The sequence below is a fragment of the Carassius gibelio genome, chromosome A12 (assembly GCF_023724105.1).
Source record: "Carassius gibelio isolate Cgi1373 ecotype wild population from Czech Republic chromosome A12, carGib1.2-hapl.c, whole genome shotgun sequence".
In the NCBI taxonomy this organism is placed as follows: domain Eukaryota; kingdom Metazoa; phylum Chordata; class Actinopteri; order Cypriniformes; family Cyprinidae; genus Carassius; species Carassius gibelio.
In genome coordinates, this window is record NC_068382.1 from 9,774,590 (window position 1) to 9,799,905 (window position 25,316).

General features: G+C 34.5%; 1 protein-coding gene across 3 annotated transcripts in view; it reads right to left on the reverse strand.

Moving 5' to 3' along the window:
- Window positions 1-4,162: 4,162 nt before the first annotated feature.
- Window positions 4,163-25,316, reverse strand: part of LOC128025729 (zinc transporter ZIP11) — an 87,110-nt gene continuing 65,956 nt past the window's right edge. For all 3 annotated transcript variants that reach the window (XM_052612266.1, XM_052612264.1, XM_052612265.1), the window contains exons 7-10: window positions 19,908-19,977; window positions 6,612-6,710; window positions 5,279-5,437; window positions 4,163-5,210 (exon numbers count right to left, since the gene is read on the reverse strand). In XM_052612266.1, coding sequence (XP_052468226.1) covers window positions 5,132-5,210; window positions 5,279-5,437; window positions 6,612-6,710; window positions 19,908-19,977 — 407 coding nt within the window. In that variant the 3' untranslated portion in view covers window positions 4,163-5,131. The remainder of the gene's footprint in view (window positions 5,211-5,278; window positions 5,438-6,611; window positions 6,711-19,907; window positions 19,978-25,316) is intronic.

Below are 25,316 nucleotides of genomic sequence, written 5' to 3' on the forward strand. Positions count from 1 at the left end.
TGTTTAAGGCTTAATGCAGTTTTTATGAGGTCAACCTCTTGGAATTTGGACCTTAAAAATGTATTTGCACAGCAGGATCATTTAAATGAACTAGCAAAAGAAAGAAAAAAAGGAAAAAATAATTCACTCTGTTGTCAATAATGTGTCATTGTAAGATGAGACTGAAATGATCCAAACATATAATGCAGTGCTGATTGAAAGATGAAGAAACAAACGCTCCTCAAAAGATCCTGAGGATCAGATTTGAGACTCTAAAACATGATTGATGGAGAATCAAGTAAAGCTGAGCTGCTTCAGTCCAGAAAGAGTTCATCTCTGCAGGTATTCTGACCTTTACTTGATCACAATCACTTAAGATTTGACACCAGAAGCTGGACGCTTGTACAATTACACTAAAAGAACATTTGCTTTATTATTCAGATGTATAAATGCATATTTAGGATTTATTATATTTTAAGATTGACATATACTGTATTCTGTTTGACAGAATTATTCCCTTCATAACACTTCATATTGAAATAAATCTGTAAGAGTTGGTGCATATGCGGTCAAAAGCAAAGATTTATGAAATAATACACACTCCCCCACACACATACTTCTTTGGTTGGTGAGCTTGTCCAAGATGCATTACTGCATGACCGGGAGGCCGACTATTAAACACAAAGACATTGTGAGCCGTCTCTCTACGCATTCCTTCACACATGCCATAACCAAAACCACTTCAGTGCCACAGATTTGCATGACTGCAGCCAAATATTCCAGATTTTTGTGAAAAATACAACAAAAAGGCCTCTTTCTTCATGATCTAGGTCAGGGTGATGAAGGCGACAGTTGTTGTGTGCCATTTATTCAGCTTTTTTTGGCTTTCTACACTAGTGGTCTCTTTTAAAATACAATCTTAGTCATTTTGGATTATTAATAATATGCAACTTCCAAGACAGAGTCAGTTTTGTTAAACGCAATAACCAGCTCCAGTCCTGAGTTGACCTGAGTTCAGAACAGAGCTCTATTGACTCAACAAAAGACAGATGAAGGGTGATTCGGTGGAAGCAGCTGGTCGGTCTCCATCCTGTTCAAAGACTTAGGCATTGACATAGTAATCTTTTAACTATAAGGCTTAGAAGGTATATGGGAATGTCTTCTTTGGTTGCCCTATAGAATAATACAACAAAGTGGTGGACGAAGAAGCCCATGTGCAGTTAGTGGAGGAGCACAGAAATGAGATGAAGAAAAGCATTTCAAAAAGTTCAGATGGCTAAATATAAATCTAACTCTGTGTGCATTGTAAAAAGATTTCACATAAATGCACAGGAGTAACATGTTGTTGTACAGTAGATTAACCACTTTGCAAGAGGAAACCACAAGATTAACGGCCACTCCAAGTGCAAAACATTGGGTTTCTTCCAAATTCTCATGTACTATTTGGACTGAAACACTTCCTGCTTCATTGACACTTTGAGAACAAAACAGGGTCTGAGGTAATTATCATCCAGAAATGTTCAAATGTCAACCTTAGCAATTAAAACATGCTGTGCTCATTTTCTATGGAGGTTGCTATTTTTACAAACATGTTACCAACCTTTGGGACAGATTTGTGTGATTCTATCTATCATTTTAGCAATTAATAATAATAAAAAAATATTATATATATATAAAAAAAGAAAAAAGCCCTAAGCTTTCATTGCCAGTTTGGGACCAGATATTGCCTATAAATTAAAGAAGCATAACACATAACAGTAACGTAACAGTACAGTAACACCATAACATAACGTAACGTAACAGTAATGTAACAGTAACGTGAGGTAACGTGTTGTAACAGTAACATAAAACCATAACATAATGTAACATTACAGTAATGTAACAGTAACGTGAGGTAATGTGTTGTAACAGTAACATAAAACCATAACATAATGTAACGTTACAGTACATAACATAACCGTAACCGTAACAGTAACATTATGTAATGTAACATAACATTAACGTAACACCATAACATAATGTAACCATAATGTAACAGTAACGTAACGTAACAGTAATGTAACACCAAAACATAACTTAACCATAATGTAACAGTGACGTAACATTGCATGACATATAACGTAACGTAACATAACGTAACGTAACGTAATGTAACGTAACGTAACGTTATTCTTGGATAACAGAGTTGAATTGTTGAGTTTGATTGAAATATAATTACAGTCAAGAATGTCAATATCCAGCATTTGATGCAAAACCACACTGTAAAAAATTATCGAAATTTTTAATAGAAAAATATGTTCCCTTGCCATATACGGTCAAAACCTGTAATAAATCAAACAGGACATTTTAGTTTTGGAAGTGAAAAAGAACAAGTTTATAGTAAAAAAAAAAAAAAAAAAATGTAATACCCAGAATTCCCTGTGTGATGATTTGGATTGTTTTTTTTTTTTGTTGTTGTTGTTGTTTTTTTTACTTTCTTCTATTATTTTTCTGTCTTATAAATTTTTATGTTTTAATAACGTCATATGTTGTTAAAATAATGTTTACTGCATTATTTATTAATTTTTTTTATTTTATTTTTTTTTGTGTTATGTTGGTGTTGTATTTGTGTGAATAGCATTGTGCAACTTCTATGCATTAGCACCTCCTGGGGCCCGTTTCTGAAAGGAGGTTAAGTAAAAACTCTGATTAGGTTAACCCTGAAATAAGGTACTCAGAATGGGAGGTTTGTCAAACCCGAGAAATCAGGGTAAGTCAAGCCCGTTTCTGAAAGAGAGCTAACTTATACTCAAGAGTCAGTTACCATGGTAACTTCCTCAATGAACCTAAGCTGGTCAGGAGCAGGTTTTCTTCTGTAAAACCAGAAGAAGTTTCTTTCGGTCTCCTCCCCCTTTTTAAACACTTCCTTGAAGTGAAAAATGCTCTTCTTACTAAGTGTTTTTTTTTTTCTTTTCTTTTTTTTTCCCAAGTACAAATATAAAAAAATCATAAAATAAAGATTGATTTTCTATATAAGAAAATGTTATAAGATACTTAGTCTTGTTTCCTGGGGGGATCTAAATTAAGTGTATTTTACTTAAGTAAAATTATATAATATATATGTTGTATAATGTATAACAATACTGAGGTGCAAATGTATCTGCCAGTATAAGGTATAACTAGCATCTAATTATTATTTACACTTAGCATGTTGCAAAGAACTGCTACTTTTACATGATAAATAGAATATATCACGATTTTCACTGTGCATTTTTTTTCTGTAAATAGCATCTAGAGCTAATAGGATCTATCGCTAAGAAAGTATGTTAATAACGTTTTGCCAGTTTTCACCTGTGATATTATAACACTGAGAAGAATTATATTTGTATCGAGTCTGAAGTCTGCAGACGGCGTTTTGGCGGGAGCTGTTGCCATGGTGAAACGTAATATCGGCGCTCCATTGATAATGGCTTTTTATAGTTGTGGAGCACGCGCTTAACTCAGAGTCAGTCAATGTAGAGTTGATTAAACCAACTCATTTCAGCTGTTCTGTAACCCAAAACTCCCAACGAAGTTTCCCATCTCAGGGTAAGTCAACTCAGAGTTGGTTGAACCTCCTTAGTGAAACAGGCCCCTGATCTCGGGGAAATGCGTTTTGATTCATCATGTGGCTTTCTCTTTATCACCTGTCTCTGTCAGTGTATTGTAAAGTTTCAAAACAGATTCTACTACTTCAGTAGGTTGGTATTTTAACATTATATAATTTTATGAAATGTTTTTTAACTGTAAATTTAAGTTTATTTGTTTAATGCTGCTGCGTCATTTTACTGTAAAGTTATTACGAAGTTCTTTTTTGACTATAGATTTTTGTAGCTACTTTTCTTTATATGTGAAAAGTATTCAGTGTATGTTAGATAACAGTGATTCGAGATACTAAATGCAGCTGTTACTCTTTAGATATTTTAAGCCGACATGATGTAAGTCCATGTGTGCATTTACAGTTTAAATGATAAAGAGAAGCAAGCAGGTTGATAGGACTGATATCTACCTTAAACCTTAAATGTCATGGCACATGATTTCCTGCCAAGAGACAGCGGATGAAAACTAGCCATTGGCTAAATTTATAAATTTATAAATAATTGAAAACTGTAAACTGCTCTTACACAAAGTGAGCCTCAAAAACAACAGCAAAACAAAAGCTGAATAATTTAGAAAATCAGTTTATTACCACTTTCTCCCTATTTAAGCAATGAAACAAAACAAACAAGTATTTCACACACAGAACAGAACAAATGAACACAAATGGGTTGTACAGTGTCATCACTTTACATCATTTGTGAGTCAGGTGTGAAGTTTCCCCTAAATTCTACCTTACCCCTTGTTGCATACAATCTGTAAATATCAGCAATAATAATAATAAAAAAAACACTTACAGTAAATTAATTTGAAAGTTATAAGATGACTGGAAAGACTTCAAAAACAACTGATTTATTTAATTGGTATTGCTTTTCATTCAAATGAGTGCACAACAATATCCAGAACATGTGGTCTTTAAATTAATGAACAGAAACTCTCAGACACACACACACACACACACGCACACACACAGACACACACACACACAAGTGCACACACACACACACACACACGTGCATACACACACGCACAAACACGCACACACACACACCCTGAAACAACCCCCTAAGTCATTTATTCAAGTTTGAATCATGTTCAAGTATTTTCAACTTTCAATTAATCTTTCAGCTCTGTTTAATTAAATCCGTGAGTCATTCATAAAATTATGGAAGCCCATTTCAGCCACTGAATATTAAAAAAATAAAAAAAGTTAATAGAAACTTATTTTTCTCATAATTCTGCTCTTTTTTTCTGACTTCATTTCCCAGAATTGTGACTTTATATCATAATTCTTAATTTTTCTACAATTGTGAGATACAAAGTCACAATTATCTTTTAATTTTTTTATGCAGTGGCAGACATGGGCTCCCATATAAAACAAATAAAACAACACAAAAAAAAAATTACATAAAATACATTAAGTAGAAAAATATTCCATTGATTATTAATAAACCTAAACACCGAGAAAAAAGGCTGCTTTGGTCACTTTTTTTCAGTGCAGTCAGCTGACATTCGAAGACTCGTCCAATGAAAAGACTCAGCCAAGCCCCACATCCAGTGACATCATCACGATGAAGCCCAGAATGGACGTCCATGAGGCCAGTTTCCCGTTCCCGCTGTGAAGGAAACACACATTCAGTGGCACGTGAACATCTGTTGTCTTGTTTCCGGTGCTGCTGCTCACCTGACTTGGGCTTCAGGAATGATGTCATCGACCACCACATACACCATGGCTCCTGCAGCGAAGGCCAGAGCGTACGGTAGCAACGGCTCCGCCAGCACCACGGCAACGGCCCCTAGCAACCCCGCTAGAGGCTCCACCATCCCGCTCAGCTGCCCGTACCTGTGACACACACACACACACACACACACACACACACACACACACTGATCACCACAGCACTTTGAACTACAGTGAATTAACAGGTTTTAGAGCGTCTCAGAAATCAATCAAGACACATAAGGAATTAATTTAGACAAATAGATCATAATAACTGTTTATGATTGTGGCATCCTACTGTACATAAGCAGCTTCCTTCTAAGACAGCATGCTAAATAATAGACTAGTAGTTTACCAATATATCGCAAGGGCTAATATATACTGGCAGAATTTTGGCTTCGAATTACATTTTTTCAAATTTCGAATATTTTTACATTTTATTTAATATTTTTATTTTTATTATTATTTTTATGTTTGGCCTATAAATGTCAGAAGCAAGACTTAAACAGTAATTTATATTTTTATTATCTTTTTTTTTTTTCTGTTTGGCCAACAAGTGTTGAAAGTAGGACATCAACAGTTTTTTTTTTTCTTTTTTTTTTATGTAGTTTTTCAGTTTGGCCAATAAGTGTCAGAAGCTGGAATTATTATTATTATATTAATTATTATTATTTTTAATTAAATATTTCTGTTTTTGAAGTGTTTCTTTTTCTCTTCTTCCTGTTTTTTTTATTTGGCCAATTAGTGTCAGAAGTGGGACTTAAACAGTAATAATTGTATTTATTTTTATTATTATTATTATTATTATTATTATTATTAATAATAATAATTTCTATTTTGGATTATGTTCTATTCTGTTTGACCAATGAGTGTTGGAAACAGGATTTATTATTTTTATTATTAGTATTATTATAATTATTTTTTTATTATTATTATTTTATTTATTTATTATTAAGATTTTCTGTTTGGCCAATACATGTCGAAAGCGAGACATGAGCAGTAATTATTAGTAATTACTAGAAAATACTATAATACTTTCTCATATACTTTCAGCATTCAAGAAATATGCATTTATACAATTTAAGTTTAAAATTCTTTAAATATCTAATAAATAATTCAATCCACAAACCTTTGGAAAACTTTGGCAAATCCAACTATTAGGTATTATGTTTGTCCAAATGATGGTGTTTAAACCGCTCGGAGCAGCCTTTGTATTGGAAGTGTAACACCTTAAAACGTGGTCCATGCAGGCAGCTCACTAGGTTGTGTATGTGAATGTGTATCGGTCTGGACTCACCAAAAGGATCGCCATGTGGAAAACCCAGAACCCCGCAATGGGAGACTCACAGCAAGGCCTTCTGGAAAGTTCTGAATGCCAATGCCTATAGCCAAATTTCTGAAAGAAACAGACATCATCGCCAAATCAGTTCCCAACGGAGAGCACACACAGATCGGTTCTGACACTCTGTAACTTTTCAACTCTCTTAACTTCACACATTATCTCAGCGAGAGATTTAGCAGCGCAGACCGCGCCAAGCACGAGAAACGACTGCTGACTAAAGCTCTCCGTCTGAATCAGATGAAGGCTTTCACACGGGTGTGTCGTACCATAAGACCATGAGAAAAACGGGTTATGGATGGGGCACGAACTACATCTGGAATCACGCTGTTGTGTTTGGATAATCCTGCATGAAAGTTTCTCACACAAGCCAAGATGGTGACTATAAAACGGCTCATGAGTGTGTCAGCAGACATTCACTCAAACCAGAGTGTAAGAACAACACTTGGTTATGGAGGATGACTTTGCTTTGCTCTGGGGAGCTGTGGGAAGGTGCTGTTTCTCTCCAGAGGTGGTCTTGCCCTACACTTCTCCACATCGTAAAGCAGGCGTCCTCTAGAAGTTCCAGGGACCTCATGTGCTCACAAAGCAAGAAAAGCTGCTCTGTTTTGACTCCCCTTTACTCCACCCCAACACTCTTTCACTGCCTCCTTCAATCTCTCCTGCTGTACGATGTGTGCTGGCATGAGCTCAGGGTCCTGCCCCCAGAGAAGTCAGATTAATGACAGCTAGTCACGGAAAGGCTTACAGCGCTCGTCTAATGCTGGAGACTTTGAGGGAGAACGGACTCTTGTAAACCCGTTCTGACATGCAACACAAAATCAAAGTAGTTTAACAAAAATTAATGCACATGCATGAGGACTAGAACGGTCAGCGAGAGAAAAAATGCCATTGAACTGTTATTAAAGTGGTCCAAGTAGCTCTTCTTCTAAAGCAGTACTGTAACTTTAGGACTGTTGCTTCAACACAATCACATGGCAATTCTGAACTATTCACTGAATTGGAAGCTGATTCGCATGAATTCATACAATGTCGTTCATACAACTTCAAGAACATCCTGGCCATTCTTTTCAATGTAATGCATGTGAACGAGGAGCAGGACTTTAAAGCTCCATAAAAAAAAAAAAAAAAGAACAAGTAAAAATCACCACAAAAATATTACTAAAATGGTCCAAATTGCTCTTCCTCCAAGTCTTCTGAAGCAATGCTGTAAATGTTGGACTGTTCCTTCAAGGCAGCCACATGCAATTAGACACTATTTTCTTTTTGGCAATTTGGTGGCTAATTCGTATTAAATCTCATTTGTAAGTTTTGCATGCATTGAAGAACATTCTAGACATTATTTTCAATGTAATGCATGTTAATGAGGACTAGAACTATCAAGAAAACTAACACAAACTATTATTAAAGTGTCCATATGGCTCTTTTTTTATGGAAATGTATAACTATTTTACTCGTTCACATGCATGTCTGCTCTCTTCAACATAATGCATGTGAACGAGGACTAAAACTTTCAAGCTCCAAAACACCAAAAGAGCACCATTAAACTATTAATACAGTTGTCCAAATGGCTTTGGTCCATTTCTCCAACACAGTCTCTTGGCATTCTGTCAGTATTTTTTTTTTTTTTTTTTTTTTTTTTTTTTGGCAAATTTGGTTGCTAATCTGAATTTGTTCAATCTCATTCATTCATTTTAATACAATTTGCTGGAGTGGGATTTTAAGCCAATGGGATTTCATGGTGGGTGGGGCTATAGGATGCAATGCAATAGACATTAATATAGTTTGTATTACTGGTCACAATGCATTGTGTCTGGTTAGGTGTATCTAATTTCCTAGTTCAGACCAAAAATAATGTGAAAAGTGAAACATTCAAGTTATGATCAACTAGCATTAGCAGCAGATCTTTTCTTCCACATTGTGATTGTTACGAGGAAAGGTAGGGCGGGGACTCGGTTCTGTGCATCAGTTGTTGATTGGATGGATGCATAAAGGGGCGGAGTTATTAAAAAAAACAATACAGAAGTCCCATATGTGTCACCAATGAGAAGTCTGTCGTTTTACCAGATGATCAAGATTTTTGGCCTTTCAAAAACGTTGCATGAATGTACATAAACAGTTTTATTTATTTAAAATGTAAATGCTCATGAATTAAAGCCTTCCGAGCATGAGAAATATAAATTCAGTCAATCATGTGAGTTTTGACTGGCAGTGTAGAAACTATGACATATTGATTTAACATTATGAGGTCAATTTTTATGGATTTTGCATGGATGAATCATTCACACTGAAGTCCCTGAGATGCATTTAGAAAATAGATGAAGTGGTTTTCCATTTCCTGTTGAATTGAGAGAGGAAGAGAAATGAAGAACGGATGAGAGGACAGGAGAGACTGTGGTGTGGCATAATGAAAGAGTTTTTGGAGAAGGGTGAAGTGAACTCACTCACCCAACTGAAGAGTCCACGGCCTAATGTTCACACAGAGTGGAAACAACAGCCCTTCTCACCATTTCAGAAACAAGTTTTCCCATCCCCAGGAATTCTTCTCTGGCATATTTCACTCCTCTGAGGCAGGTCTATTTCTGCGCGTCTATTCACCCACCTCTGAGGACAGGCTTCAGTAACCGCAAGCTCTCCGCAGTAACACAGGGTGGAGATCTTAAAATCTACAATGTCATTCCAGCACGACCCTTTCTTAGCTCAGTACACAAGTTTAAAGCAAAGGGAAATGTGTGTTTGTGATACAGTGTGTGTCTGGGCTGACGTCTGTATTAAAACAAACAGGAAAAGCATAAAGGGAAACATTCCAGCGTTATTGCAAAAGCATGAAGAAGCCTCCATTGAGAGGGAAGACAGTGGCTCCAGTGTCTGACCACAGAGCTCCTCTCTGGGCACAAAGGGCCTTTGGTGCCCCCCTTCTCCATCCATGGGGGTCTGCCCTGAATGGGCATCTGTGTGTCGGGAAGAGCATAGGGATCTGGGCGAAATGAGGGAAAATCCCCAAAACCATCTGCACCAATCACTACGGCTTTCCAGCGATCTTTGACCTGCTTTTCACTCACAACTGTGGGAAAATATACCTAAACACAGCCCCTGGTTTGCCTCAGTCGATCGGCCATGTGATCTCCTGGCTCAAAACAATATTTCACTCAATAGTGCAGACTCAGTCAATTATATATAACATATACAGTCCTATGTTAATTAATTTATCTTCTCTTTCATTAAAGGTTACACACACATACACACAAAAAAGTAGCATTTTAAAAATATTGCAGCTTTTTCTGTATTTTTTATCAAATAAATGCAGCCTTAGTGAGCAGAAAAGGTTTCTTTAAACAAATAAATCTTACTAATACCAAACTTTTGAACAACAGTGTATATATGAATTATTTATAAAAAATGTAAGTATTACAAATTCAAGACTATAATCTAAATGTAGCAACAGATTTTTTTTAAAGTAGCACAGATCTCAACGCAAAATAATTACCAGATAAAATGGCCTTTCAATAAAAAAATACATTTTCATACAAAAATGTAAATGTAAGAATTTAATCTAAATTAATTTTAACTCAATTTTTTTTTTTTTTTAGGTAAATGTTTTAAGCTAGAAACATGTCTGTACATTATAGCTGCATTACAGGAGATGCATAATTTTATGCTCTAAAATACTTCTTAATTGCAAATGTTGACAACCCTTTACACTGCAAGTAAATCACTCGCATATGCGACTAAATCTTCACTCTGGGTGACTAAATTATGTACAATATTAGCCTATATTAGCCTTATAAATTAAGAGAGAGGAAGAACTGATGCAATACATGATAACGATATTCTTTGTTGTAGTTTCCTGTCAATTGTTTTTTTCCTGCTTTTAAAAACTGCCCGGTTTCCTGGAAGTGGGCGGGACTAAAGTGCAAACGGCATTCTCATTGGCTGGTGCTCACCAGCTGTTTTGATTTCAGCAAATCAGTTAGAGCGAATACACACAACCTGATTAATATTCATGAATCCAGGAGCTCAATAATCATTAGTTTGTTTCATATTGTTCTTATTAATAGAATTCATATCAACATTATCTCATCAGTATTTCTGTTAGTTTTTTCCCAATTATTTTTACAGAAACACAGAATGACCAAAAAAAAAAAAAATCACCACCACCAGTCCTAAGTTTTAGTTAAAATGGATAATATGCATACATGGTTATCAAGTTTTAATTCTAAATACTAAAGTTATATCATTAAATAATACTTGATTGTCATATTATAATGCTTTACTGACTGATGCTAAGAGTTGTACTTTCAGATATAAAAAAAAAAACTGTGCCATTTTACAAAACATGCACACACACACACACACACACACCTTAATAAAGTGTACATAGAGGGTTGGTTGATGACAAGACAATTTATACAAGTACCAGTTAAAAAGTGGATTTAGATATATCGGCCAACATATCAGATATTACATTACATTTATTCATTTAGCAGACGCTTTTATCCAAAGCGACTTACAGATGAAGACAGTGGAAGCAATCAAAAACAACAACAAAAAAAGCAATGATGTTGGCTTTAATAATTAAAGAATTATCGGTATCGGTATCGGCCAAAAAACTTTCATATCTTTATCACATCCCTACTTTATTACATATTATTTTCTTCTTGTGTGCACTGCATGGATATTAATGCAAACTTTTACTGGTGAGCGTGAGATGGTGATCCCGATGTTTGTGCTGGTTTGTCATTTCCTATTAGTGTATTTCAAAGAAGGCAGAGTGCAGAGCTTTGCTTATTCATAGTTACCAAAAGATTTTAAGTCACTGCCACCAGGCAGATATTTCCTAACTAGGCAAGACGTGTACACGTAGAGTTTCTATACACTCAAAGAGAGAAAGATCAAAAACTGCAAAACTGTTAATTAGTTATACATTTTGATAACATCTGCAATATATAAAGTTCTACATGTATGCAAGTGATATTCACAGTCATGTGAAATGTCTAATTGCGACTGGTGCAATGGACTTTTATTTTTACAAGAAATAGACTAAAAGGTAATATATATATATATCCTATGAATTTAGAGATATTTTGCAAGCATTTAGAGGCGTATTTCATAGCACTAGCCATAACCTCTGATTATTGTTTGAGCTTTAACTAAGCCATTAAATAGCTGTATACCTTTTATACAGACACAATCTATCCCATAACAGATCTACAACTTCCAGCACTGCAATGCAGAATCTCTCTCTCTCAGACTGTTATAAAAGCAGCTTTGAGAATGGCAGGTGCGTCTTTGACGGAGCCAGACAGAAAGTTGGATTGTGGGTCATATTTTACCGGCATGTATAAATACACACACACACACACACACACACACACACACAGAGCCAAGCCCAGCTAAACTTAATCTGAATGAAGTCCAAACTCTGATTAACAGCATTTGCTCACAGAAAAAAAACTTTACTGTTGCGAGCAGACCCAGATGCACATGTTTAGCCCTGATTTTTAGGAACAAATCTACACAATTACGTACATGAGGCATTCATATTGGTGATGAATTGGATTCTTTTATGATGGTGAAATCATCAAATGCTGTCGACATGGAAAAAACTGACAAATAATATAAGAGGGCAACAGAGGGTTGAAGAACCCAGCAGATGCTGCCATACATACAGTAACTCCATAAAACAAGAGAATAAAAGCGATCGTGAGAATTGAGTTCTTCCAATCCCTTAAGGTCTTTTAAAGCCCTTATCAAGGGAGTGAGATGAGAGACGGCAAAATGAAAGCACAGGGAGGAGGAAATGGAGGGATGTGGAGAAAGAGGGCGAGCGATGGATGAGAGGATGAGAGACAGAGAGCCGGAGAACAGGGGCCCTATGTTTTTTGAGATTCAAAGCACAATGTGCTCTTTGAGGACTGCTGAGAATAACATTTAGATAGAGAGCCATCAGTCCAGCTTCTCTCTCTCTCTGCTTTCTTTTCTCACTACATCACATTTTCACTAAATATTTTCACAGCTTGCATATACAGAACACTTTCAGCACACAGTTCTCCTCATAAGTTTAGGTTCCACTTATAAAATCTGCAATACTTGATCATTAGAAATAAATAAATGAATAAGAGGTCATTAAAATTGTAAAATGCAAATAATGTTTTCAATAAGTGAAAGTAATGTTACTCATAAGTTAATATGTTTATTATAAAACGGATAGCTCTGGTCCTTAATTGTGATTGGCTAAATTACTCAACAAACAATTGCATTACACTTGATTTGCTCCGTTTTAAATCCATTCTACTTATATTGAATAACTGCTTTATAAAAGCAATAACCTGGCTGGAGAACAGTGCAAGATGATATGTAAACATGCACATATTAATGAGCCTTTTTTGGGATCATGTACATGTGTGTGAAAAGTGTCTAGTGCACATTAGGGGTGACCCCCGAATAGTCGAGGAATCGATGCTTTGATTCGAGGACCTGATTCGACTACCAATCTAACAGTCGAATATTCGCGGGCTCTTATGATTATGCCATTTTGGCTATAATGTCTGATTTCACATAGAAGTACCGGTTTTCTCCCAATAAGTTAATATAGAGCCTATCATGATAAAGCTGTAAGAATCTGAAAAGAAAGAAATATTTTTAGAGTTTTTCTGCCATGTTTCTACACATCGTTTCCTGAAAAACACGTCCACAAAAGTAGTTCGCATTCAGAGCCCTGCAGATCTGTTCATGTGCATCCGGGCCCTTTTTGCAAATAGCCTATAAGTCTTAATATTAACGTAATGGGGTATAAATAACGACTGTATATGAAATTATGAGTTGAATCCCGTTGATTACAAACTTGCTATCAAATGGTCTGGTCATCTTCAGCGTGCACAGCTCAAAACAGAAACGACTTTTTCTCTAGACAAAGAATTTCATGCAGCAACAACCTGAATAAAACAAAACCAAAAACTCCAGCCGGCTTATTCCCAAAAGATTTATAGGGGAAAAGAAAACGAGAAACGTGTCCAATACACAAAAACAATGTGTGTTTAGCAGAACTGGTGCAATTTAGTGGCGCAGATAAACAACCTGCTTTACTGCAACTAAAGCAAAACTACGGATTCGGAGAAATATGGAAGAAATGTAAAGAAATGTGTAGCATCCATTATTGAAAAACTGCATGCATTTGTCATTTCAGACATTCAGGCATAATGAGAGAGAGAGACATTAGCAAGTTTTGGGAACGTTTTGAAGCTGTGACACTGACACATGAAGCGTGATGAGGATTGATTTCCAGACTCCATCTACTGCTCCTTTCAGTCTTATAAATATGATACACAACAGGAACATTTAGAAACAGCTATTTGTTTAGTCAAAAGCAGCGTACTGTGTGATGTTAAGGCTTTTTACTGTTCTAGAGACATTATTCTGAAAGAGCAGACACTGATGCAATGATCGTGTCTGAATGCATGTGGAAAGATGCTGATGTGCTAATTAGAAGATCATTTTCAGGTCATTAGTGTTGCATACTTAAAGTTTGGGAATGGGTGATTTCATAAGCAATATTAAAATAAATCATAAATGCAGGCCTCGTTTGTTTGAAGAGGTCATGACCTTCATCCACAACTGCATCACCTTTGAACCGAAATATCCTAAAGGCAAATCAGCAGATTTCTATCCGGGCAACAAACATGAAAGTACGTCAAAACAATGATAAACTCTGACAAAACAGGAACATACATTGTGCTTCTTTCGCTTAAATCATGTAAAGATAAATAAATAATAACTTTTAATTATATGAAGATTGTGTTACAATCACTTAAAACTATATTATATATGTATAAATTATACATATTTATCTTTATTCAAGCTAAAAAAGTTAATCAGCGACTAAAACAGTCAAAGGATCTTTCTTTTTCTTGTGTTCTTTGATTTACATCAATGACAGACACAAATAAATAGTTAACAATTAATAAAAGAAGGAAAATTAAATCAGTAGTAGATTTGATAGATTTTATCCAACATATCTAGTACTTCTCAAATCAAGAAATAAATTCAGAACAATGGAGTTGCAATCCATGTTTAAAGAGTCAGATTCGAAATAAAATAAAAAATAAAGTATTAAACGGACGAACACAACTCATTAAACTGTTTCGAGTGTTTGCTGCTAAGCTGTTAGCATGTGTGTTTGGTTAAACAGTCGACACAATACAGTAAATCTAGCTTAATTAAAACGATTAAGGCTTGATCCATGCTTTGCATAATTTTTCACTAAACAATCAATAAAGAGTATTATTTCCATGCACCAATAAAGCACTGATCAATCAATAAATCAGTCACAACTAAAATAGCTTAATAACTTAATAGATTTTAATAAAATATTCTAATTCATAAATACTTCAAGTACTAAATAGAATAATGATGAAAACCAATCAAAACACAGAATCGATTAATTAAAACATTCAATAAAATGAATCAAACATTCCAAATATTTCAGATGAGTGACTACATTAAAATATTCTCTAATAAGAACTAGTTTCAAAATTAGACATAACCATAAATCAAGTGAGTTTCACATTCGAGGATATCGCTGGAGGGAATGATCTTGCTCTGAGCGTGCAGATCTATTCCTATTAAAGCGAACTTATTCACTCTTTAGATGTGACGCTGTATTATAATTTGCACGTGGACGACTGATGTAAGTATGATTCAGGGTTTGACAGAAACACCTCCAGCAGAGACGCAGGAGGAAACATGTTATTCCAGCGGAGTTCGTCACATCTAGCTCTAGAAATAAAATAAACTTCTTGTAAAATGTTTTGACAACTTTTAGGTCACGTCATCTCCGCTGCTAAATGTAAAGAGGAGTGAGCCGGTGATATTCAGTGATGTTAGTAGCACACTTTTACCAACTAGTGTTATTATACATTTAAAACTAAAACCATTAAATAAAAAAATAAAAAAAACATATATATATATATATATATATATATATATATATATATAGCCTTAATATATATATTAAGTTAACATAATTAAATAACACTAAACAAAAAAACAAAAAAACTATAGACATAAATAAATAATAAATAAATAATTCACCAGCACTAACTAATATTTAAGTAAAAAAAGAAAAGAAACCTAAACGCTATATAGACGAATCAATGAATCAACAGCAAAAAAATATTTTTTAAATTACAAAGAAAATACTAAAAATAAAATTAAAGAGAAAATAAAATAAAAAAATATATTAAAACTAAATAAACTAAATCTAATAAAAAATACATACTATATAGACAAACCATAAAAAAAATTAATAATTAAAAAAAAAACATAAAATGACTAACATTATAGAGAAAATACAAAATAACCTAAATAAATAAATCTTAAATCAATAAAACTAAACAATAAAATAAAATTGCAACAATATTATTACAACCAACCAATATAAAATATACTAATTAAAATATAATTTAAAATGGTAACAAAATCTGTAATAGCATTTTAATGTTACTAAAAATGACACTGATCATAACATACACCCGACTCTAAGAAAAAGCTGAGCTGGAATATAGATGCACGTCTGTCTTAAACGCATCCGCTCAGAAACACATGCTCCGTTCCTTCAAACGCTGCCTACATTTGAGCTACAAAAAACCCTCCCAGTTTCTTTGAAGAGTCTCTGAGCATCTGGTTTTAACAGTCCACTTGAGTTTGTGGGAACTGGGGAATGCAAGGACTGGGAGAGGAGCGCCGGGAAAGAGGGAAGAAACAGAAGAGTGGCTTTCCCTGGAAAACAAATAGACTTTTGTTTCAGAGCAGAGAGAGAGAGAGAGAGAGAGAGAGAGCCTGTCTGTCTGTCTTCAGCGGCTCACGCTGGAGAAAAAAACCGCTCCAGAAACGGGAAAAACACAGCTATAGTGCTCCAGTGCTCCGAGGTCCAGACCACCTTCTCTCCGGATGATGGAGAAATAATGTTAGCAAGAGCAAAGACAGCTTGTGCATACCTGTCCATTCTGAAAATATAAAGGTTTAGGATGTAATTCTTGGTAAAACTATGACGTCATGTTTATCAAACATGGTTTTCGGGAAACCGCTGACTGAACCGTCTCTTACGTCTGTGATTATCATTTGTTAAGGGTTTCTGATGTGGAGACCAAACATTTGGAAAGTTTTAGTTGGTTAATGAACGGAAAACACCATCTGATGTGGCTGTGGATTTGGGCCAGCTCACCTTAATTACCAAACACTAATCACACTAATGTAAACGAGTCCTCTTCCCAGAAATCCCTTCAAAGAGGTTCCTCCAAACAACAAACTGAAGGATGCCTCCAAAACCTCCCGCAAAACCCCCTCAGAAGACATCATTTAGAAAGTAAAACCCACAATCAATTGGTTTCTTTATTTCTTTTTCTCTTTCTCTTTCTTTCTTTCGTGAGCACAAATGCAACATAATAAGAAGTTGCAATTATCTTTTCTATTTATTTTAGAATTGTTTATAGCTTGCAATTCTGAGAAATGTCTTTTTTTCTTTCTTTCTTGAAGACTTTGTGTTCTTCAGCGCTAATGCAACACAATAAAGAATGAACATTATGTGTGTAACTGATGCTAGATTTTATGATGACAGATTTGCTCATTCTCATGCCGCCACCAAAAAAAAAACTAAAAAAAAAATGTATTTATTAAATTTCAACCACAAAAAAAAGAGTAACTGTAACTTTTTCATCTCACAATTATGAAATGAAAAGCAATTGCCTAAAAAAAGGCTGAATTGAGATAAAATGTATGTGTGTGTGTGTGTATATATATATATATATATATATATATATATATATATATATATATATATTATTCTTTTTTTTTTTTTTTTTACCCCATGGAGGATTTTTTTTATCTCAGAATTAAAAAAAAAAAAAAAAAAAAAAAAAAAAAAAAAACATTAAAAATTGCAAGAAAAATGTTGGAACTGTGTGTAATAAAAAGCCGAAATTATTACTTTTTTTTTTTTTTTTTTGTGACGGAAACAAAAATATTTGTCTCATAAATAAAGCTAAAATATATTATATTATTATTATTATTATTTCATCCAATTAATTTTAGAGTTTATTTTTCAAAAACATGAATAATGCATTATTAATAATAATAACTAGGATGCTTTAATGAAAATCTCCTGCTTCATTATCACCCAGTGTTTTATAAATATATCCAGCTTTACCTGCTTGATTGTTTATATTAGTCTCCATCTCTAATCTGCTGAAGACATGAAGACATCAAGATACTATGAACACCAACACATGGTTTCCTGTGAAAAGCGTGCTTCAAAACCGACTCTACTCTCTGCTCGGTTGTTTTTGGGCTGACAAAGGCCTCTTTCATATGCTGTATCATAAGTTCAGCAGTCCACAGAAATCTGCTGCCTGTGTTTACTTACTGAACAGACCGTGTATCTATTCATCCATCTGTCTCTGTGCTTTTAATCATGACCGAATCGAGCTCTCGCTCCTCTAGAGAGCACCAACCCTCAGCTGTCAGTGCTGATGTAAGACTAATACAAAACTCTCCCTACGGAGAAACACACACAGATACTAAATAAAGACACGTATTCTTTCACAACATCTGCAAGCTTTAGCTCACATCTGGACGGGGTCTCACACACACACACACACACACACACACATTGAGACCTACAGTGGAGTCCAGGTGCTTCTCAGTATGATGTGAACACTTGTTCGCTCGCTCCAACCCTGTCTGGCTGGATTCACACATTTAAACACACTGTCCCGGGAACATGGATTTTACCATGTGCATGAGAAGGATCACAACTACACGCTCTTTGTGTGTGTGTGTGTGTGTGTGTGTGTGTGTGTGTGTGTGTGAGATCTCACAATACCAGTTTGGTCCACTAGGTGACAGCAGCACACAATACTGTCAGAAAACACTGCATGTGCTCTTTAAAGAAATAACTCGCCCTAAAATGAACCTTCTGTCACCATTTCCTCAGTTTGACAGAGACCAATTAAGCAGAATACGACACTTTCAACTTTTAATAAAAGAAGCATTGCCTCGTTTCATTTTTAGTCGTTGAATATAATTTGAGCATTGCAAAAAAAAAAAAAAAAATGTTTTCTTCCTCAGCATTTTTGTTTTCCAGTACAAAAATCGACACATTCTTAAATCAAGATATGTTTACTTCAGAAGGAAAAAGAGGTTTGTTTCTGGAAAAAATACTAATGTATCAGAATTAAGCAAGTTTTTGCATTAAACAAGAAAATAAGATAGTTAATGGGGTCAGAAAAATAATATATTAAAAACAATTAAAAATTATAATAAATCCCACTTACAGAAACTTTATATTTTTTTTTTAAATGGAAGCCCTAAAAAATTATAACAAAAAAGGGTTAAAATTTAATCTAAAAAAGCATAAAAAAGGATTGGTAATTGAGACTTTTTTTAATCTCACAATAAGTTTTTTTTTCAACATTTTTACATTTTGAATGTAGAATTGCACAAAAAAACATTTAAACTTGCATTTTAAAAAAATAATTCTGAGTTTATATCTTGCAATTTTGAGAGAAAAAAGTCTGAACTGTAAGTCTTTTTTTAATGCCGTGGTGGAAACAGAAACAGATTTATTTCCATGCATTTCTCAGAAAACAAGACCATTATTTTGCTTCTCAAGTACATGTTTCTTGACATAAGAATGTTTATATATTTGTAAGACAAGACTAAGACTGCCGAGTAAGAATTTATTAATGTATTTTTTGTTTTGCATTGGGGCAGTCTGTGAGACGTAGACAATAAAGAGAGATACAACTTGTGTTCTGAGTTACTGTCCAGATCCCGGGTCACTCTGACCTCATTATCTTTCAGATTCTGTCTTTATTCAGCTCTTCTTCTGGCCTCATCTTAGATTCGCTTCTACTGATGTGTAAAACACAAAATGAGAAGTTCTGCACTTCTTCAATCAACAAAAGCGTGGTGATTTATACGGAAAAGTAAAAACGATGACTTGCTCACTGTATTCTTCTGAATGCAGCTTTTTAAAGAAGAACAGACTCACATTCAGGCTGATGAGCTGTTAAGTTATTGACTGAAAATCTCTTTATGGTTGACTTTTATTATGTTTCCCGTCTGCTTTTATGCACAAGAGAAGCTCAGACATCCCGCTCAACATCACAAAGTATAATCATGCATGTTGGAGTGATATCGGCTGAGGAAATGTTTGATTTTGGATGCACTTTCCTCTTAATGGTGTTCAGGTCTTACCTGGCGCTTTCAAACGTAGCTGAGGGAGTTTTCCCAATCGCTCCAAAGCCCACGCCAACAGCCAGACCCTCTGAAACACAGAAAACACACACCTGCTTACACTTCACAGGACAGAACTCAAGAAGGAGTGCATTTACACTCGTCAGATGTCCTCTGAAGGAAGTTTGTGAGATGTTAGCCAGGCTCGATCTAATGAGAGGCTGCACAGACGCTCATCTGTCTGGAAACTGTCTGCTTCTTGGGTCACTGTGGCTTAGAAATGAATCTGCGGGGCATCCTGAAGATACTCCTTTCCTTATTAAAGAGCCACAGCCATTAAAGGGAGTCCTGCGCTCATTTACTCATCAGAGGACGCTTTAAAGAATGGTTCAACCATTTCTGTTCCATATAAAGTCAATGGGGTCCAAAGTTGTTTAGAATGTAACATTCATAAATATATGTAAACAAAATATGTTAACTTTGCGAAATCTTACAATGACTGTAAATTTAATAGTGAATTATGCAATGGTGAAAACCTGTTAATTGGTTAACTTTTAATACTCTATTCGGTAAAACACTGTAAGAGATCATAATCATAATCATAATAATAATAATAATAATAATAATGGATGTAATGGGACATGTTTCTTTTTTTTTTTTTTTTTTTTTGACACTCCCAGATTTGGACACTTTTCACATTTGATGGCTTTTCCTGTTTTTTTCTTACAGGAAAAACTCCTGCAGTAACAGTATAGGTGTGTGTGTGTGTGTGTGTGTGTGTGTGTGTGTGTAAATATGTTAATTCATAACCATCACTCAGATAAATCAGGTCAATCTCATCTTTAGCCAGCAAATTAATTCTGGGCTCAGAGGAAATTGAGGATATGTAAATGCATCTGATATCAAATCAACACGGCATTAAATCAGAGACAATTCTGAAGTAAACACTTAAAGAGACAGTTCAGCTTGTCTTTCAAAATCTAAATGCACATCAGTAAAGCATCTGAGGTGAAGCTGCAGATAATACATTATTTCAACAAGAAGAGGCCATGTTGAAAGTCTTCACGTCTTTTTTTTTTATTTTATTTTTTTAAGAAATTAATATTTTTATTGAGCAAGGACAAATAAGACAGTGTTACAAAAGTTTTCTGTTTTAAATAAATGTTCAAAAAATCCAGAAAGATAAAATGCATCACGGTTTCCACAAAACTATTGTTCAGCACAACTGTTTTCAAATCAGAAATGTTTCTCGCATATCTTCATGATTTCTGAAGATCATGTGACACTGAAGACTGGAGGAATGATGCTGAAAATCCCTGAATGAACGACCAGTCCATCACAAGGCCCACAAAATATTTTTTTATTGAATTTCCCTTTCCTCTGATATAGCGTGAGGTGAAAATGTTTTTCCTAACCATAATCAATGGCACAGTTTAACTTCATGTGGCTCAACTTACCCTCTCTCTAGGCTCAAATTGAGACAAGAGACCACCATTTTTTTTGGAAAGCCATATTTTGAAAGCAGTTTACTTCAGATCAAAAGTGATTATTTCCAAGGATGTACCAAATCCTGAAATGTATGTTCATATTTAAGTTGAACCCATTACTGTCTAGTGCTCGCTTTAAACACACAGCAAATAAAAACTGTCTAAAAGCACCCCACTCTCCCCTATGCACATTTAGATTTATATGCATATTTTAATGTAGTTTATTTGCTTTTCGTTATTTTAATACTTCTGATATTTTATTTTATTTTATTTCAGTTATTTATTTAATTATTTTTTTCTCAGTTAATGGTTATAACCCTGGCATTAAGCTTCTTCAAAAAATAAAAAAAATAAAAAAAATAAAAAAAAAATAGAAAAAACTAATTATTATTATTTATTTTTTTCACAAACAGCATTTGGGTTATTTTATCTTATCTCACATTGCTATATAAATTAAAAGCAATTCTGCACATTTCCTCCCACGATTAGCAGAACATGTAATAGATAAATAAATAAACGTGTAGACCTATATTTGATGTTTTAGTCTGTCCTCACACACATAGCATGTGATGAAATATAAAGCCTGATAGTTCAGGCCAGTTTTAAAGACACTTGTTATTGCAGCCCACTGCAGAGCTCACGAACAGCACGATAAGATTCCCCAGAAATCACATTGTTCTTGTTTGAAACACACTTCAGGCTAAAACTGCAGGTGAACCCACATTTCCAGACGTCTGCATGTTAACCACATCACCACCGCTGCTCTGAGACGTGCAACGCAACGCTAAACGCTCTCAAGCTGTACGCAGAGATTCATTACAAACGTCTCCTCTAGCTGATCTATATTCCACCTCCATCCATAAAACACATCTTCCCATCATCACTCACACGCTTTAGAAGACGTCCTATCTCTCCATCCGAATAACACCCTGAGGACCAAACCTCGATCACAAAACAGACATTATGACTTGAAATCTGGAGAAATGCTCGACTTTAAATCAGTCATTAAAAGACGAGATGAATGACTTCAAATGTCTAGAAGTAAAAGCAGATGCTGGGTTGCATGTGTGCAATATTTGTGCTTAATAAAATATGACGGCTGATTTGTCATCTGATGTGATGTTTCATTTATTTTAATAAGTGAGTCTTGCACATCATTAATGGACAAACTGTGCCTCGGGATTCCCATCACAATCAATGAACCGAAAGAAATCTTATTTTCCCAAAAAAAAAAAAAAAAAAAAAAAAAAAAAAACTCACTCACATCTACTTTGCAGTGACACAGATTAAATGAATCCATTTTGGACCATTCAGATTTTTACACTATAACGACCTTTACCTAGAAATGCATTATCTTGTATTGGATTGACTAAAAATACTCAATATTAAACGCCTTTTTACATTCCTGTTTCATACAAACAGGAAATCACAAATACACTATAATTTTATACATAACTGATGGTTTTCTGTCACAGAATTTACAGTTTTTTTTGTTGTGTTTGGTTTTTTTAATGCGAGTGTACTTGTTTACACTTTAAATATGTGATTTGTTTAATAAAGATCTTTTTGAAAATGTGCTTTTATATTTTTCGGAGATAATGTGAGTCTCGGGGCATCAGTGGGTGAAAGATAGAAATGTCATCTAATATAACAATATTAGAGTTAAAAGTTATTGGGAGGAAAAAAACACAACTAAAACAACCATTATATATATATATTAATATATATACACATTTACATAAATTTGGATGCTTAAATATATAGCTGTAAATTATATATTTCACTTTTAATACATAAAACAAGGTTGAACATGGTGAAATACAATGCAACAAGAAAACCAAGTGTTTAAGCTTCCAAAGCACACAGACACATGATCAACAAACATAAGATGCATGACAACACAGCAGCATTAAATGCCCAAAAGACGTTCCCTGCAGAGCCCTGAGATGAATCTGAAAGCCATGACAGCAGGAGAACACTCAATAAAATACTGCTTCAAATGCACATTAATAATCGCTCGCAACATATACGCGTCTGCATTTATAAAACATTAATGTCTAGCTGTCAGTGCACAAAAACAAGATGTAGTCGATGCACAGGATCAATATATGATGAGTTGCAAAGTCTCTCACACACATCAGTGTAATAAAGTGTCTGGTAGTCAAACACCTACAGTGTGTGTGTGTGTGTTATTTGAGCTCTGGGATGCACTAGTGGCTTCATGCATGCATGCTAGAGATTAGACAGCACTGCTTGATTACACACAGGAGACACCACTGCAAATAACTGAACACTTTATGACCATCTCACTTTATGCTCATCTCTGACAGCAAACCGATGGCGAGCAGAGGAAGGGACTGGTGCAATTTCGCCCGCAGCCAAAAGAGCAAATATAATTTTCTTTTCCTGAGCGCAATCTATATATTGAATCAGGGTTGGTTTGCTCTCAAAGGACCGTCTGTTTGCTTTCAGATTAGTTGTGATATCTTTGCAGAAGGGCTTTTTTATGCTTTGTTCATAAAATGATTTTTGTAAGAAGTTGTCAGAAGGGAAGTGCTAAGATATCCTCCAGCAAGATCGTGATGCTGACCGTATTTCACAAGGTTATTCAGTGCATTTAGTTGCACTTAACTTAATGAACTGCAGGGGAATATGAAAATCAGCACAGTGTTTCCCCAACCACACACACACACACACACACACTTAAGGCCATTGATCTGCACGGTTAACCTAATAATGTCTTCATGTAACAATGAATTCCATTGGATTGTTATTACACTACATCATTCCTATTTGATGCTCTCACAATGCCTGTGTGTCTGTGTGCATGTCAAAAAACACAAGGCTTATGTAAGTGACTAATGTTAGTGTCATTTATTGGCCTTTGCATGTAAAAAAAAAATAATAATAATCAACACAATTATTGCATGTTTAAAAATAAATTCTAAAAGTCGGTAATACATCTGCCAGACTGCATCACAACAGAAGCATCTGGGTGATTTGTAAACTGCTCAAATCCTCTTTAAGTCTTGATGCATGATGCATGCGTGAGATCAGGCTCGAGATGTAAAGAAAGGATGAAGAGGATTTAACAGGAGTGGATGTTACAGTGTCTCACAGAAAGGTGAAGAAGATTTGCATCTGTGACTCCGTATTAAACACAAATCCGATAAACTTGAAATTGTTATATGAATAAGGCTTTTAGAATAAGGCTTACAACATGTGCCGAGTTCTTGTATTAATGTTGGTTAAATAGGATTTTGTTTTAAAATATATTAATATGAATTGTTTAATGATAGTTGCACCACACAATTTACATCCATATTTACAGCTTTAATTTTAAACAATTTTTATTATTACTTTTTTATAGATTGAGGGTTTATTTGAATTGCATTTAAACTGTTATGCATTTTGCATGACACACTTTTAACATAAAAATAATAAACTTAATTTGATGCATGTTTGACAGGTCAGATATTTAATAAACTAAATGCGTTTTAAATACACAGTAACCAGGTTTATATATTTATTATCAAAAAAATTTTTTTTTTTTTTAGTAAATGATTGAACGGCTAGCCATATTTTAACAATGTTCATACTTTTAAACTTAACAAATCTATCTGCAGACATTTGACTTCCACACTGTGAATAAAAGCTCAATATATATATATATATTAACAAGGCTTAAATATAAGATATGTATATTTGCATTGCATATACAATTCTGCTGTTACTAATCAATGTGGATATAAATGCATTTTGAACATAATGATTATTTAAATAAAATCAAATAGGTGCAAATAGCTGTTAATAAACTACGGCATGATTTATTTATTTGAGATCTGGTTTATGCACAACTGACGAATATGCATCAACTTAAGTAGAAATCCAAATGCATGGAGATTTAAAATGCAATTTAGATATTAATATCTTAAATGTAGGC